General features: G+C 49.9%; 1 protein-coding gene across 1 annotated transcript; it reads right to left on the bottom strand.

The window, feature by feature from the left end:
• Window positions 1-173: 173 nt before the first annotated feature.
• On the bottom strand, window positions 174-14,848 carry sidC (nonribosomal siderophore peptide synthase SidC; the record flags this gene model as incomplete). Its single annotated transcript, XM_056966489.1, has 8 exons — window positions 174-329; window positions 398-5,106; window positions 5,156-7,187; window positions 7,258-8,112; window positions 8,211-8,453; window positions 8,505-9,404; window positions 9,470-10,729; window positions 10,940-14,848. 8 exons carry the CDS (start codon window positions 14,846-14,848, stop codon window positions 174-176), a joined length of 14,064 nt encoding a protein of 4,687 aa, XP_056823270.1.
• Window positions 14,849-15,872: the final 1,024 nt, after the last annotated feature.

The raw sequence follows: 15,872 nt of genomic DNA, 5'->3' as shown, positions 1-15,872 counted from the left end.
ACCAAACTCTAATCGCTGAAATGAAACTGGAATGAAAATGAAAATGACGATGAACCTAGGGGACTAAACACAAATGGTTCCCGGGGCTGCGAAAGGGAGGAGCAAAGCCGCGCCCCGATGGGGTGGTAGTGGTAGTACGTGGTCTCCCTTTTTCCCTGGCTTCTCTATCTTTTCTACACAATCTCCGAGAATTCCACCATGGTGGCCATCTCCTGTCGCACTTTCTCAATCATCTGCTCTGCAGTGGCGTAATCGAGTCGAGCTTCAGAAGCAAAAATTCCAAAGTCCAACCGGTCATCTCGGATAGCTGCTTCTACATCGATGGTGGGCTATTGAACACGTAGGGAGATGCATTAGTGCCAGGGCTGTGGGGGATTGTGAGGATCTGTCAACTTACCATGAAGACATCTTGAATCGCTGCCGTAGATCCGACATGTACGGTTGGGGCTGGGCTCAACGAGGCTGCAGAGTCACCGTTGGTGTGCGACTGGTCGGGCTGGTCCAAACTAGATACCTGGAGGCTGGACAGCTTGTCGCGGCTAAGAGGCTTGAATTCTACACGACCGGTGGCGTCCGCGGCATGGGTAGACTCTTTTTCGGGCAGTCGCAGGAAGTTGACACATGTGCTGATTCGCACCCCGGTCCATTCGGCAATCTCTACGAGAGAGACGCTCGAATGCTGGATCATGCTGATCTCATTGATGTCATCTTGGATCTTTTGAGCGGCAACAAAAAGTGAGTCCGGATCGTGGCTGAGCTTGTCGCCCAGACGGAGCGGCACGATGTTGACTGTGGGAGCCATGAGGTCTGAAAGCCCCTCAAAATCGTGCGACCGATTGGCGAGATACAGCCCAACCACGAGCTGTCTCGAGATCTCCTTACTGTCCGCGCCCGCCGCAGCGAGGGTCTGAGCATGGACTCGAGCATAGACAGCCAGGAAGATCGATTGGACACTGAGGCCCTGTTTCTGGGCGGCTATCTCAACACAAGACATGTTTGAGACTAGACCCTGTCGGTAGTGTTGCTGAATGGCGTCAAAGCCACCCTGGCATTTGTCAGTTACGCTATCAATTGAGATCTGGCCCAGGTAGTTTTGCCAGAATTGCCGCCGGACATCCACCGGCGAATGAAACTGGTAGAACGCCACGAGTCGCGACATATCATGGAGTTCCGATCTTGATTCGGTCGGGATAGAGCGGCAAAGGAAGGCAAGTCTTTCCACCATGGAAGGCAGGCTTATGGCGTCATATAGTGCATGATGAATCTGCAACGCAAGCGCCGTCCCCTCGGACGTCTGGCAAGCATGCAATGTAGCTGGCAGCGCGCCAAAGGGCTGCTTGTAGTTGGGCGTAACAAGCTCATCAATGTTCCGATGCCAAACAACCGGGTTACGTACATGTTTCAGCACAGCCTGGACATAGGGCAGATGATGCTCTTTGTCTGTACGCAGGAAAACCGTCCGAAGAATGGGCGTTAGCTCGGCGAGACGTGCCCATGCACCGTCGAGAATATCCTGGTTCAGTTGTGATGCCAAGTACTGGAACGCAGGATAGAAGATGCTTGGATTCATGGTATGCACAGCAAGGAAATATGTTTGTCCACCAGTGGCAGGCAAAACGATTTCAACTTGATCAAGACCAATGCCATACGATTGGAGAAGTGAATTCACTTCGATTTCTTCAAGCGATCTCTCGAGGTAGCTGGCAACTTCTGTTGAAGTGAGCTCTGTATGGTGTTTGTTCGCCGCCAGGGCCATCTTCTCGATAGTGCCAGCTCTGAGCAGATCACTCACGGCCAACCTGATGGATTGTTTTTTCAGAAGCGCAACAACCTTGATAGCACTAATACTGTCCAGCCCGAGCTGGAAGATGTTCGCTTGCCTCTCGATTGAATCTGCGGGCACTCCCGATACAACGGCAAGGACATTGCAGATCTCCGACTCAAGTGAAGTCCAGGATCTCCGCCTTGCGGCCTCCTCAATCGTGTCGGTCTGGATAGCCTGTGAAGAGGAATCTACAGAGAACAATGTGCCGCAAATGTTCACCTTGTCTCCTTCAAAGCCGACAGTGTTCTGGGAGGGCTCATCGACGATGGATGTCAGGACTTTGCCGATCTGTTCCAAGAGAAGAAGTGTACCCGTTCCTCCAAGGACCTGCCCACTACAGGCCACACGAGCCAAGAGGTCTGCTCCGACACCTTCAATCTCGACGCAAATTGGATATTCGACGTCTGATGCCCCTCCAATGGACTTGTATAGAGCCATCTCTGGGGTGCCGTTTTCCGATGGCCTCTTCTGGTAGATGAAGAGAGTGTCAAACAATCGTTGAGATCTTGTACCGGGCATCGCGCGCCGCAATGGAAAATGCTGATACCCGGAAATTTCCAACAGGGTCTCTTGCACATACTTCACCAATTCCAGACGAGTACCATGGAGGATGACACGCATCGCCGCCGTGTTCATGGTTGGGAACATCATATCCTCAGAGCCAGTCACATTACGGCCAGAGAGAACAAGGCCAAAGACCACATCTAGTTTCTTGACATAGGTGGCTAGTATCAGTGACCAGCAGCTGACCAGAAGTGCTTGCATTGTAATGCCATTGCGCTTGCAGAATAATTCGGCCTTTTCGAAGGGAATTGAGAGCGTTTGCTCTGCACGATGAACGACTCGAGAACTTTCTGTGGAGTCTTGTCCTGACGGGAAGGTCATGGGCGTGCAATTGGCAAGTGTTGCTCTCCAGAATTTAAGAGCACGATCGCCAGAGGAGGCGAGAATTTGCTCCAGAATGGCGTCTGGCAGTGGACGAGCACATTCTTCTCCAGCGTAAGATCTGGCAACGTCCTCGTGAAGCAGATTAATTGACCAGCCATCGTAAAGAGCATGAGAAATTGACAGAACAAGGTATCGGTCCTCGCCATCTACAGCAGACGTGACAGTAAGAAGCGGCTTTCTGGCAAGCTCCAAGAAAGCCCTTGCACGTTGAGCTTTCATGATCGAGTCCATCGTTTCTCCATTCAACTGCACTCTCTGGAAATCGAAGGTATCTTCGCTGTGGACGATTTGGGCGTAGGAAGCGGAAATCTCCGGATCCCAGACTTCGGCAAAGGAAGTGCGAAGAATGGGATTGGCCCTCACGACCGCTCTCCATGCTTCTTGAAGCTTCGTGGCATCAACATGGGGCTCAATCTTCAGAATGTCGTGGTTGTAATAATGCTGGTACTCGGAGGCAGACATTTCGGCTATCATCGACTCTTGGATCGGTGTTGCTGGAAGGACTCGAGAGGCACCCTGTGGAACAAGTCCCTCGCGCTCAAGGAACTCTTTCAGGGTTCTCTCCATCTGAACTAGTAATGGATATGTGCCATTCTGTTCCTCATAGGTTGTCTCCGTCAATTGACCTGCCATACCCTTGACACTGCGGTAGCGCATGATGGAACTAACTGGGAGCTTGATGCTCAGCTTGCTCAATCGTGAGGACAATTTGATTGCGTCAATACTGTCGAGTCCTACCTCGAAAATGGATGTATCTTCTCCAATTGACTGCGCGTCTACTCCGGCAAGAGTTGCAATCACATCCCGGATTGCGCAAGCCTGTGTACTCCACTGGAATGGAGACTCAACATTCCCAGAAGGATCAAGAGACTGTTTTGGCTTCTCAATTTTTTCTTCGTTTGGTCGAGCTTCATGCTCTTTCATACATCCATCAATATGCAGTAACTGTTGTTGCGGATCCTCTGCAAAGTCAGACAAGATTTGCTTGAATGTGGCGAGGATCTGCTGAGCCGTCTTGCGAGACAACACATGGCCCTTAGCAGCAAGCGTCGCAGTAAGATATTCGTTTCCGTTTCGTACAATCTCAAAGGCCAACGGATACTCGTGCTGCGCTTCCGAGGCCGAGGGATGCCAAAGGCCATCCGTTGCTGAGTCAGTCCTGGAGTTCTCTCTTTGGAAGACAAAGAGAGACTCGAAAAGTCGCTCATCTGGGTTTTTTCCGAGCCATTTGGAAATGTCACGGAGAGCTGTATATTGGAATGGGATTGTTTCCACGTAGTATTCATGGCATCGCCGAGCAACGTCAGACCAGGTCTTGAGATCACCAAGCTGGACATTACTGGGGATGGTGTTGAACAAAGGACCAACGACATTGGCAATCCCAGGGACGTCAATCGTTCGACCAGAAGCAATGACACCGTGGGGAGGTACAAACGAGTAGTGTCGGTAAAAGGTCAATAGCCAGCAAGCGTGAAGCACTGCTTGCTCGGTAACATTGAGAGACTTCTTCAGGCGGGTCAGATGTTCCGTACTATCAATCCGAATGTTCTCCAAAATAGGGCCGTTGGGTTCATCTTCCGCCTTTGGCAAAATTTGACTGTGAAAATTTGCGAGATGTTTTTTCCAGAATGCCTGCTCTGAGGGGTCTTTGCAAAGGGGGCCCAGATGCAGAACGTCCAAGAGCCCAGGAGGGCGCTCCAAAGCCCTTGGGCTGTCAATATAAATGAGCGCAACCAGTTCAAGCAGAAGAGCCAAGCTGTTGCCGTCGTAAAGGGCGTGAAATATCTTGAGGTTCATCACTGACTTTTCTGGAGAGCTGATTACACCTACCTCCCAGAGCTGCGCAGAGAGATCTCCAAGACAAGAAATCCATTTCTCAACCCGCATTTTGTGTGAGATTTCAATTCCTTCCTCGGAATTAACCGTTTCTTGGAACCAAGGAAGAACACCCTTCTTCAAGACGACTTGAGCATAACCATCCGATGATGGCGAAAAGCGAGTTCGCAGTATTTGGATCTGGTCTTGAGCCTGGCTCCAGGCAATCTTCAATCTGTCCAGGTCGATTCCAGGTTCGAGCTCAAAAGTAAAGGACGAGCAATACAAGGGCATCGTGCTCGACAGGAAATGGTAGATAATACCCTCCTGGAGTGGCGTGCAAGGTGCAATTTGCTCAACATCCCCGTCGGACACGCCGATACTCTCCATTACAGAGTGCGAGTGCTTGTGTGCAAAAGCTTCTATGCTCTGCCTGGCGTTTCTATGGAGATTTTCCAGAGCGACAGCAGGAATCGTGGGTGTTTTGAGTGCCAGTGCCATCCCTGCAACATTAGGATCTGCATTTATGTTAGCTATATGTCACTATGATTTGGCGACTCAACTTACGCTTCATGATCAGGGATGGCTGGGCTTGTGAGAAGCCAGCTTCCCTGAGACTTCTGGAAAATGATATAACCGAGATAGAGTCAAGGCCAAGCTCGTAGATGCTCGACCCTGAAGAGATAGCGCCCTCAGTAGATCCAGTGAATTTAGCCAAGGTAGAGATGATCTTTTCTTCATCCTCACTTTTTTTGGACCGATCGACAGTCATAGACGTCAAATTTTGCAAATTCTCGAGAGAAAGCTCCTGATAAAAGCTCCTCAGGACTTTCATCTCTGCTTTGTTGTTCGCCGATAAAGGGAAACGTGTCATCGGGATGATATGTGTAGGTACCATGTAGCCTGGCAGATGAGTCCGACAAGCTGCCTTAATCGTGGACAGAAGCGCCGAACAGTTTTCGTCGGCACAAATTTCAATATTGCGAGACGTCTTGTCAGTATCAAATCTCGTGATAAATGAGACCAGCTGATCTTTGGACTGCTTTGGATGCTTGATGACTAGTGTAGCCACTTCATTCAACTCAGGAGTAGCTTGCTTGATGACTTCGTTGATCTCCCCGATCTCAAGCCGCTGGCCACGGAGCTTGACCTGGTCGTCTATGCGGCCAAGGAACTGGAAACTGCCATCGTGTAAGATCCGAACCAAGTCACCTGTTCTGTAAATGCGGTCTCCATATTCAAGTAGCTCTTGGAATCGTTCTTGTGTGAGCTCCGCGCGATTCAAGTACCCCTTCCCGACCAGGGGCCCAGACACGCAAAGCTCACCGAGTCCACCGCGTACGACTGGCGTGGTAGTGCCAGGGAGGAAAACATATGATCCCACGTTATCGAATTGTGGCCCGATGTTGGATGGCTTGTCGTTAGCGCGCATCCGTGGAAGCATGGTACACCCGATGGTCACTTCAGTTGGTCCGTAGCCATTGTAAATGACTCCATACTTGCCCCAAGCGTCGAGAATCTCTTGCTTGAGGGCTTCGCCCCCAGTGATGAACACTCCTCGGCACAGGGAAGGAACTTCATCAGGATGAACCAATCGGGCCAAGCTCGGTGTCAGATCGATGTGTGTAATTTGGAGCTTTTGGATCGTGCCCGGCAAATCTTCAAAGAGAAGATCTCGAGGACATGATGTTACACAAATTCCAACACTCCAGCTCCAGTATTGTTCAAGAACACTGACGTCGAAGTGGAACGAGGCAAATTGGAGCCATCGGGAATTTTCGTCCCAGTGAGGAGAAAACAGCCTCTGGAATGCCAGCATTGCCTGTACAGCATTGTCATGGGTGATCTCACAGCCCTTTGGTGTGCCCGTAGTGCCAGAAGTGTACAGGCAGTAGCACGTGTCTGACGGTTGAATCTCTCGTGAAAGCACCGGTGCAGCAGATGATAAACCTTCATATAGACCAGGTTCGTCAAGCACTTGTACATCAATGCCGGCAAGGCCCTCTAGCTCCGTCTTCCTTGCCTGATTGCAAAGTAGAATTTTGGTTCCGGAATCTTCTAATATGAATTGCTTGCGAGAGATAGGAGCACCGGGATCAATTGCCAAAAATGCGCAGCCCACTTTCAAGATCCCAAGTATTGCGATGGATGCTTCAGGGCATTTATCAAAGCATATGGCTATCATCCCACCGGGGACGACACCCTTGGCTTGCAAGAAATGAGCGATTCTGTTACCGTCCTCATTGAATTCACTGTATGACCATGTCTTCTTCCGCAAGCTGTCTGCAGTGGCACCGGTTGCAAATTCAAGAGCGGCCTTGTCCGGAATCTTTTGGGCGTTCTCTTCGACAAATTGGTGCAGTAAACACAATGGACTTGGCAGTCTTTGCTCCTTGGCTGGGGTGATAGAGAGCAGATCATCTCCAAGACACAGATAGTCGGTGGAATCAGACTCGGGTGAAAAGATAGTTTGTTCAAGCAATTTATCGTATTGTCTTAGAAGAGTCATGGCTTGCTCCTCAGGGACGAGGTCGCTCCTATAGCTGATTCGAATTTCAAGATCGGTAGACTTTGGGAGCAACTCGATAGACACGGGGTACTATGTACTTGGTCAGTATCTCTTTTCCTACTGCGTCATGTGAGTGCTGTGAGGCAAAGAAATAACATACATCGATTTTTACTGCTTCATCAGTGACATGCCAGTTCCCGTGTCTTTTCGACTTAGATGAGAATTTCTGGTAAACAAAAAGAGTATCAAAGAGTGGTTCATCACTACCAAGCCATCTTTGAATCCGCGCCAGAGGAGCAAACTGGTTCTTGATTAAAGATGAGTTGCTCATTAAGGTTCGGTCCAAAAGCTCACGGTTAGTTCCTTCAACACATGAAGGTGACGGGATAGTCACCAAGCATGGGAAGACAGCTTCCTGAGCAGCCGCAGAGAGACTACGACCGGAGAGAACAGTTCCAAAAATCACACTTTGCTCTCCCGTGTATGCAGCAAGCAATCGGGCCCATGATGCTTGCCCAGCTGCTTGCAAGGTGACACCGAGCTTACGACAGCGGTCCTCGAGCGTCCTAAGAGGCCACGCGCAGCAAATTGAAGTTTCAAGCAGATCTCTACTTTCCGTTCGAATAGGATGCAAGTCCGGAAACTTGGATGAGCGGACTCCCGATGCTAGCCCCTGCCAGAATTCTTGGCCGTTCTCAATTTGCCTCTGACTTTCAATGAGGATGGGTCCAAGTGTCGCAGAAATGGCAGGAGGCTTGCCAAGGGCCATTCCTTCATATGCTGCCATGGCATCGGAGAAGATCGTTTCTAAACTTTGTGCATCATAGATCGCATGAAGTGCAGCAAAATGTACCACATCGATCTGCTCGCCGGAGTCGATGGTGACTTGCCAAGGCGGGCGGTGGAGACTTTCGAGGACTTGTTTCCCTTGGATAGAGCCATTGGAAAGGAGCCCTGAAGTGTCATGCCAGGGAATGCCTTGACCCTCGCGGTATGTGATCATGGCAAATGGGTACTGTTGATCGCGCAGTTGAACAAATCCGGTTCGTAGCATTTCATGCTGAGCTGCAACCTTCGACCAAGCCTCTTTGAGTCGCACTCTTCCAGAGGTACTTCTGACTTGATTGCCATTTTATTGAAGTACATGTCGCCATGAGAATGGGTGAACAGTGCCAACATGCCGTTCTGAACCGGCGTGCAGGGTCGCAACGATTGCACCACCTGCGCAGAGAGGCCAAGCTGGTCACAGACAGTCTGTAGATGTTTACTCTCGAATAATGGAAAGTCAAACTCAACTTCATTGTTGCTCTTCTCGCTAATTTCAAGCAGCGAGGCAATCATTTTGATTGAGGCAGCCTTGGTCAAATTAGCATAACAAGTTTAGGCCTTTGAGAGTAGCTATCATACCTCAAGAATATCACCAGCAGAAATTTTGTGGCCCAATCTGCGAAAAGTACTAGAGATTTGAACAGCGTTGATACTATCCAGACCTAATTGAAAGATAGTCGTATCAAGGGACACAGCCTCTGGGTCAACCCCGGAGAATTTGCAGAGGATGTCCCTCAGTGCCTCTTCTTGGTACGACCAGGCACGAAGGGGTTCAGATTGTGTGGAAGTCATCTGGATTGAATTGACCTGAGAAATTTTGGTCGACTTGAATATCTGAAGTTTATCCTTGCCAATTGCATGTCTGTCAGAAGCCTGGGCTGAAGGGTATTGAGTAGTATGGTCAACAAGAGCAATGAAATCTTGGGCAAGTTTTTCAGCAGCCCCACGAGTGAAGTGTGAGACTTGGAAATGGAGGCAGATGTGAATGGCATTGTTTGACTCGTCAGGGATGACCTCGCAGATAAGAGGGAAACCCATGTTTCCTTCATCACGAAGAAGCTCCCAATATTGTGGATCAAGCTGAGTGTTACTAGTCTGAAGAATGACCAGCGTATCAAAAAGATGAGAGCCTCCATGAAGTACACGTCTTTGGATGCGACGTAAAGGGCTCAGTTGATGAGGCAGTGTATCATTATTATGCTTTTGCGAAAGCTTCAAAATATCTGCATTTGTCGAGTGCGATGAAAACTTGACTCGCACTGGTAGTGTATTGAAACAAGGTCCAACGATTTGGTCCGCACCATCAACAGGAACGGTACGACAACTGAAAACGTTACCGAAGCAAACATCAGACGAATCGGCATGTAGCGACAGGAGCCTTGCCCATGCAGCGTGGAAGACATTCAACGGTGTCACACATAACTCTTTGCATCGTTGCTTGAAGGAAGTGAGTGAGACTTTGAGGGTTATATTGGTCTGCTGCGAAGTAGATTGGTTCAAAGAGCTCTTAGTCTGTTCGGGGGTGAAATGAGACTTGGAGTCACCCCCGACAGGTATCTGTCCCAGTATTGATCGGAAGATTCTGAGCACGTAGACACCATATAATCAATGAACCGATGGAATTGAGTGGGTGCTGGCAGCTCCTGGCCAGCAACAGAGAGTTGGAGCTCATGTAGAAGCTGTGCAATGCCTTCTCCATCGTACAGTGCATGGTGAATTGACAACAGGAGATGTGCGCTCTGCGTTGCGGGGCTTATGAATGCAGTCAAGGAGTAGGGAAGGTTGTCGCCGCCGGGGATCTGGCACTTGAAGTCCGCTTTTCTCTCCTCAACATGTTGGTCAAGTTCGTCAAATATCTCGATTTCAGTCCAAGGCAAAACAGCTCGGCTCAGCACCACTTGTGCAAAGGCAAAGTGCTTGTCGTTAGTTGACCGGAAGCAAGTGCGGAGGATGTCATGTCTTTGCAGCATCAGAGACCATGCTGTTCTCAACGCGTTAATATCAGTGTTTACACGAAGCAGGAGATAATTAAAGTAGGCAGAGTCAACATCGGAATTGGAAGCCAGCATCGCTTCCTGCAGCGGCGTACAAGGGTAGATGCGGTCGACAGGTATATTTGCGGTATCAAATTCATCCTTGACTGCGAGTACAAAGGTCTCGACGAGCGACGGCGTCGAAATTTCCGCCTGAGGCTGCTCTGCTTTATGTCCATTTGTCAAGCTGGAAACGACTGCAGCCAGCTGAGCGACAGAGCTGTATCGTAGAATCGCCGAAACAGGGAGTCTTCCACAGCCAGCATTTTGTAATTTCCGCGACAAGGAAATGGCACTGAGAGAATCCAAACCAAGCTTGTAGAAGGATGTGTCTTTGCGGATATGCTGAATGTCAACCGCAGTGACCGCTGATAAAGCACTCGCAATAGTGCTTTCGATATCGGTGAGGGGATCATCAACTTCAGACACGTCGAGCTTGCGTGAGAATACTTCACGATCGTGCGCGGTCAGATGTTCGAGCTTGTTCAACAACTTGGCATTATGTCTCCGATGGACTTCGATCATGGGTATCTCATTGACAGAGACAAGAAGCGACGGGGTTTCGGAAGATGGAAGCTTCGTGGAAATATCAGCGAAGAGGCGATCTGTCAGCGACGCGAGCTGCACCCTGTCCAAATTCTTCTCAGTAGGGACCCAAAGTGTTGTCAATCGCCGCTGATTCATAGAAGGGTCATTCCAGACAACACTGCAGGCGTCTTCAACCAACTCTGACGAGATAGTGGCTCGATCGATCTCATTAAGATCGATATACTGGCCATTTAGTCTGAGCTGGTCACGCCCTGGAAGAAGCAAGATGGAGCCGTCGGCAAGTAGCCTTCCATATTCTCCAGTCATATATAGTCGGCCATGCTCAGAGTCCTCATTGAAACTTCCCGTCCCGGGAATATCGTGTCATGAATAACATTTGCCTTTCGAGTAATATTAGTCTTCAGTCTAGTATGCCAACTTCAGGAGACTCACCACTTGATCGCCACCGAAACACAACTCTCCGTATGCGCCACGGATAAGAGGACGAGTCGCAGTCTGGTCAGTCATAATCATGGCAAACGTCTTCGTGATCGGTATTTCCGTGCTTCCCGAGGATTCAGATGATGGGACAGTCGGATTGATAGTGCATATACCAGTAGCGGGATTGATGGAGACAATTTCTATCCCGGGAATGAAACCTGGAAGTTCCTGCCCACAGTCAAACTCAATGGTGGAAATTGAAAGAGTTGCCTGAGGAAGATGGTCACCGATTTGGTCGATGAGAAGGGCAGGAAAGTCGATAAGAATGGATGCCACATGGTCGATCTGTTCCAAGAGAATCTGCGCTTGTTTGAAAGGCAGAATAGATTCCTGGAAAGTGGCCTTTGCATGAATTTTGTCTTGCCTTGGCTCAAATTCAAGCAAAAGGGCAAACTCCAAGAACTCCGCAGCCCCAACTTCCCAGAATAAGTCGTGGTATTCATAGTTGGACCAGATGCTTTCTTGCCACACGAACGCCGTGTCGAACAGGCTCAGGTGCATTTCAATACCGGAGGCCTTCTTGATGTCTTGCAAAGGAAGGCTTCCATGCTCGAGAGACTTGAGATTCATATTCTGGATCGCCAGCAGGAGATCTGTTACATTTTGTATCTTGCAGAGATCCATGCGCGTGGGAAGCGTTCTAATGCATGGCCCCAGGATCGCTTCAACTCCTTTGACCGGCAAGGTCCGACCAGAGAAGACTGTACCGAAGACGACGTCATCGAAGCCAAGATAGGAAGAGAGAATGTAGCAGTATGCAGCCTGGAAGATGGTTTGTCGGCTCACTCTCAGATGCTTTGATGCATCGTTGAGTTTTGATACAGAGACCTCAAGCACGCGGGTAGCCTCTTGTGTTCTTGAAGAGACGTCAGTCTTCCCATGAAATTTAGGAAAGCTGGCGCCGGAGACACCTTGCAGTTGATCACGCCAAAATGTAGAAGAGTCGTTGTCGGATCCGCATAATTTATTTTCGATGAAGTGATCAGCTACGACGCTATATGCAGGTCTTGGCGGCAGATCTTTCCCAAGCAAAAGGCGATGAAGATCTTGTAACATCAACTGCCAGGACCATCCGTCATACAACGCATGATGAATTTGTACCAGTACTCGGATGCTTTCTTGTGTCTCTTTCAGCTGGATCCGAATAGGTTGAAGCAGATCTTGCTCCGCTACCAAAGGGAGATCGTAGTCAAACGTGTCGCACTTTAGAATCAGCTGCTCGTCAAGGATGTTTCTTGTAAAGCGAGCATATGAATGATCCTTGAGACCGATCTCCACGAATCCTGATCGCAGCAATGCATTCTGTTGAAAGAGCTTGACGAATGCGTTCTGAACAGCGGTGTAACTAGTTGAATTTGAACGTTTGAATTCCAATTCGATCCAATTACAGTATGCTTTGGCGTGTCGGACGGTTTCCAGGATCATCGCTTGTTGAATATGGCTACATGGTTCGATTCCGGACACTTGTGAGCTTAAGCCGAGGGATTCTATCTTTGCGGTACCGGCATCTGCAACCAATTGGCGGATTTTCTCAAGGCCTGCCTGGGTATGATCTGTAGTTTGCGTCTTCTCCGTGTCTTTCGCGAGCTGCCATAACCCCTCGACGCAATCAGCTTCCAACAGACAAGCGACGTCCGTATGAATACCAGCACCTAAAAGATGAGATGCAAGCCGAATTGCGGCAAGGGAATCGAGACCAGCGGCCACCAAAGACTCTTTTGGGGACAGCTTCCTACCAAGCACGTCGACCACACACGATGCGATGGTCTCTTCGATCTCGTCCCGGAACTGCTGTTGATCCACAGATTGTGAAGTATTGCGGAGACGGGCGAGATCAGCTTCCAAGGCTTTGCGATCAATTTTGCCTGATGGCAACTGGGGGAATTGATCGACCAGGACAAATTCGCCCGGGACCATGAATCGGGGTAACCATTGACGACAGATGTCTCGTAGGGCACGATCAGTGGTACCTTTGTCGCTGACGAGAACAAATGCAACCAAGCTTCCACCACTGACGAAAGCAACAGCACTTCGAACATCCTGGGCTTGGCAAATAACATGTTCAATTTCACCGAGCTCAATTCGTTGGCCTCGGAGCTTGACCTGACCGCTGGAAAGACGGCCAAAGCATTCGATCTCCCCGGAGGGCAACATGCGTGCTTTGTCACCGGTCCGGTAAAGCCGACCATATTGGGGACTCTCAACGAATGCCTTGGCGTTCTCTTCAGGTCGGTTGATATAACCCTCTGCAAGCTGGGGACCGCCCACGACAAGCTCACCCATCTCACCCAACGGAAGGGGTTCAAGACCCGAAGAAGAGTTGTCATCAGCATGTATAGACATAATAAAAGCAGAGACTGTTTTGAAAGGCTTGCCAATCAAGTTGACTCGGGAATTGGTCATGAAGTGTGTGGCTGCAGTACAGTGAATCGCAGCTTCGGTTGGTCCATACATTCCATGCAGGATACCCACCGAGTCCTCCGACTGACCAAATTCCTCCACGACATGTTTGGTGAGCATTTCACCAATTGTCAGCAAGACTCGCAAAAACGGCGCGGCTGCTCGTGTGCGTAGTAGCTCTCCTGCCACGGTGGGCGTCAACTCCGCACCATCAACTTTCATTTCGGTCATGACATGTGAAATGTCCAGCAGCATCTGCTCTCTGTCAGAGCCGATGAGAGTGGCTCCTCGCATGAGAGGGAAAAAAATCTCAAAAACGGAAACATCAAACGTGGGCGATGCAAATTGCAAAAACCGATTGAAATGGGGTATCAAGTCATGATGTGCAAGTAACGATTGGGTGGCCGCCAAATGAGAGACTCCAACACCTTTGGGGCGGCCCGTAGAGCCGGAGGTGTACATAACATAGGCGAGATCGCTTGGGGAGCTGTCCACCACTGGTTCGATTAAGTTCGAGTCGTCCGTCTCGTCCGTTACGATTCCATCCAGCTTGATCACAGCCAGCTGCTCGTCCTGGGGGATCCTTGTCGCCAGATCATCTCGGGTAATCACAACGGATGCTGCTACATCCTGGAGGATAAACTCTATCCGGTCCGGAGGTGCGTCAATGTTCAACGGGCAGAATGCTCCACCCGCCTTCAAAATTGCCATTTGTGAGATGTACAATTCCACCGACTGGGGTAAGAGCACAGGCACTACAAAGTTCTGTGTAGGATTAATCCAAGCTGCCGCAGCCGACAGGATCTCTGCCGCGAGTTTTGAAGACAGTCGATCCAAAGAAGCGTACGACAGACATTGAATGCTTCCATCCGCTGTCAGAAACTCAATGGCGAAGGCAGTGTCGTTGGTCTCTCTTAAAGCTAGCCTGTGAAGCAATTGTGGCCCTGGCAAAGTGCATGGGGATGGATTGGAGATAGACAAAGCAGGAAGCTCGGCGGTCGACAGTTCTACCTGAATGCCCGACTTTGCAACCTGTTCCTGTACAGTCTGCGTGAGCTGGTTTCCTAGCTGCTGCAAGAAGGCCTGGTCCATGCCTGCGGATGAATGCAACGTGCTCGTTTGGGAGGATCGGATCAATGTCCAGGTCAGAGAAGGGGAGGACACTGCGTGGTCCTGATCTGATGAATCTTGAATGATCACAGCGGTATGACTGACTGAGGTCTCCAACAATGCATCCGGTGCAACAAGATGGATCGTCTGAGCTCTCAAGTCTGCCTTCACAGGAGACCCGTTCAGTAAAAACACGGGATACTCTTCGGTTGTAAACGATCGCAATACAAGGGCCCAGCAAAGAGCGATCAAGTCGGCAGGCATACGGGAATGACCCACCGGGCATGAAAGTACAACGCTGGCAGCGCCGTCGTCGCCCGTGACGGGCGGAAAGGTCGTCAATACCTCCATCGGGAGATAGATATAGGATTTCACTTGGGTCAATCGAGCATCCTCAGATATTGCTTATCGACAGCTTATTGCGTGACCTGTGAGTGGCTGCTCGGACCCGATGAATTGCGACTATATGCAGGCGGGAGCCGCGAAAACAATGATCACGGCGTCTGCCAGCAAGGGTCCGTGGTATGAAACTAGTGAGGGAAGGGAAGAGGACCTGTAAAAAAGCGCGCGCAGATGAGGGGTTTCTCAGTCGTGGATTTCCAATCGTGGAGACCGATGATCTGCTGGTTGCCGACACCGAGACAAGCGCCAAAAAGAAACCACTGCGCCCAGCTGGGAAGCAAGCTCCGAGTGCGAGACCCTCCTAGAGCCTGATTCTCCTCGTTGGGTGTCTCGATATGTACCTAACTATTCCCGAACCCGATCGAGCCAACGGTCCAACTTGCCTCCGGATCTGGGAGGTTTATTGTGTATATTTCCCAGCCACTGCAATACCATGCTCGAGCCACAGCATGAAACGGCTCGATGGAATGTGGGCCAGAAGTGTATTTTCATGACCGTTTTACGGGTTCACGGGCTAGATGACGTACGTGATCTCCAAGTCTACAGTGTCATAGTTTCCCTACTGTCGAAAGTGTCTTTAAAGGGGGGAAAATCAATGGTATAGAAGATGAGCATCATTTGATGGAACGTTGGAAATCGTACGAAAAGAAAAAGAAGAAAAAAAGGCTGGACGATCGTATGTGGCACGACGCCCGTGCTCATTTGCAACCCCACGTTTCGGGAAATATCAACGAGCGTCGGAAAAAAAAAAACAAATAAAAAAATTCGAATCGAGAAAACCGGACTCACGGTGAAGTCTCAGGAATCTTTTCCCAGAGCCCCTCTCCCCACTTCCATGAATTTTCTCCCCCGCCAGTGCGTTGCCAAGCCACCTACGCCGTCACTGGTACGCGCACCTTGACTAGCCGGACGCCCTCCGCTGAATGTACTCTCTACTCTCCTACCCAATTATTCCGATGTCGGGCATCTGCGG

The sequence above is a fragment of the Penicillium maclennaniae genome (genome assembly GCF_028827695.1).
Source record: "Penicillium maclennaniae strain IBT 15551 chromosome Unknown utg000004l:1.0-3007600.0:1.0-3009580.0, whole genome shotgun sequence".
Lineage (NCBI taxonomy): Eukaryota > Fungi > Ascomycota > Eurotiomycetes > Eurotiales > Aspergillaceae > Penicillium > Penicillium maclennaniae.
This window is presented reverse-complemented; position numbering and strand designations above follow the sequence as displayed.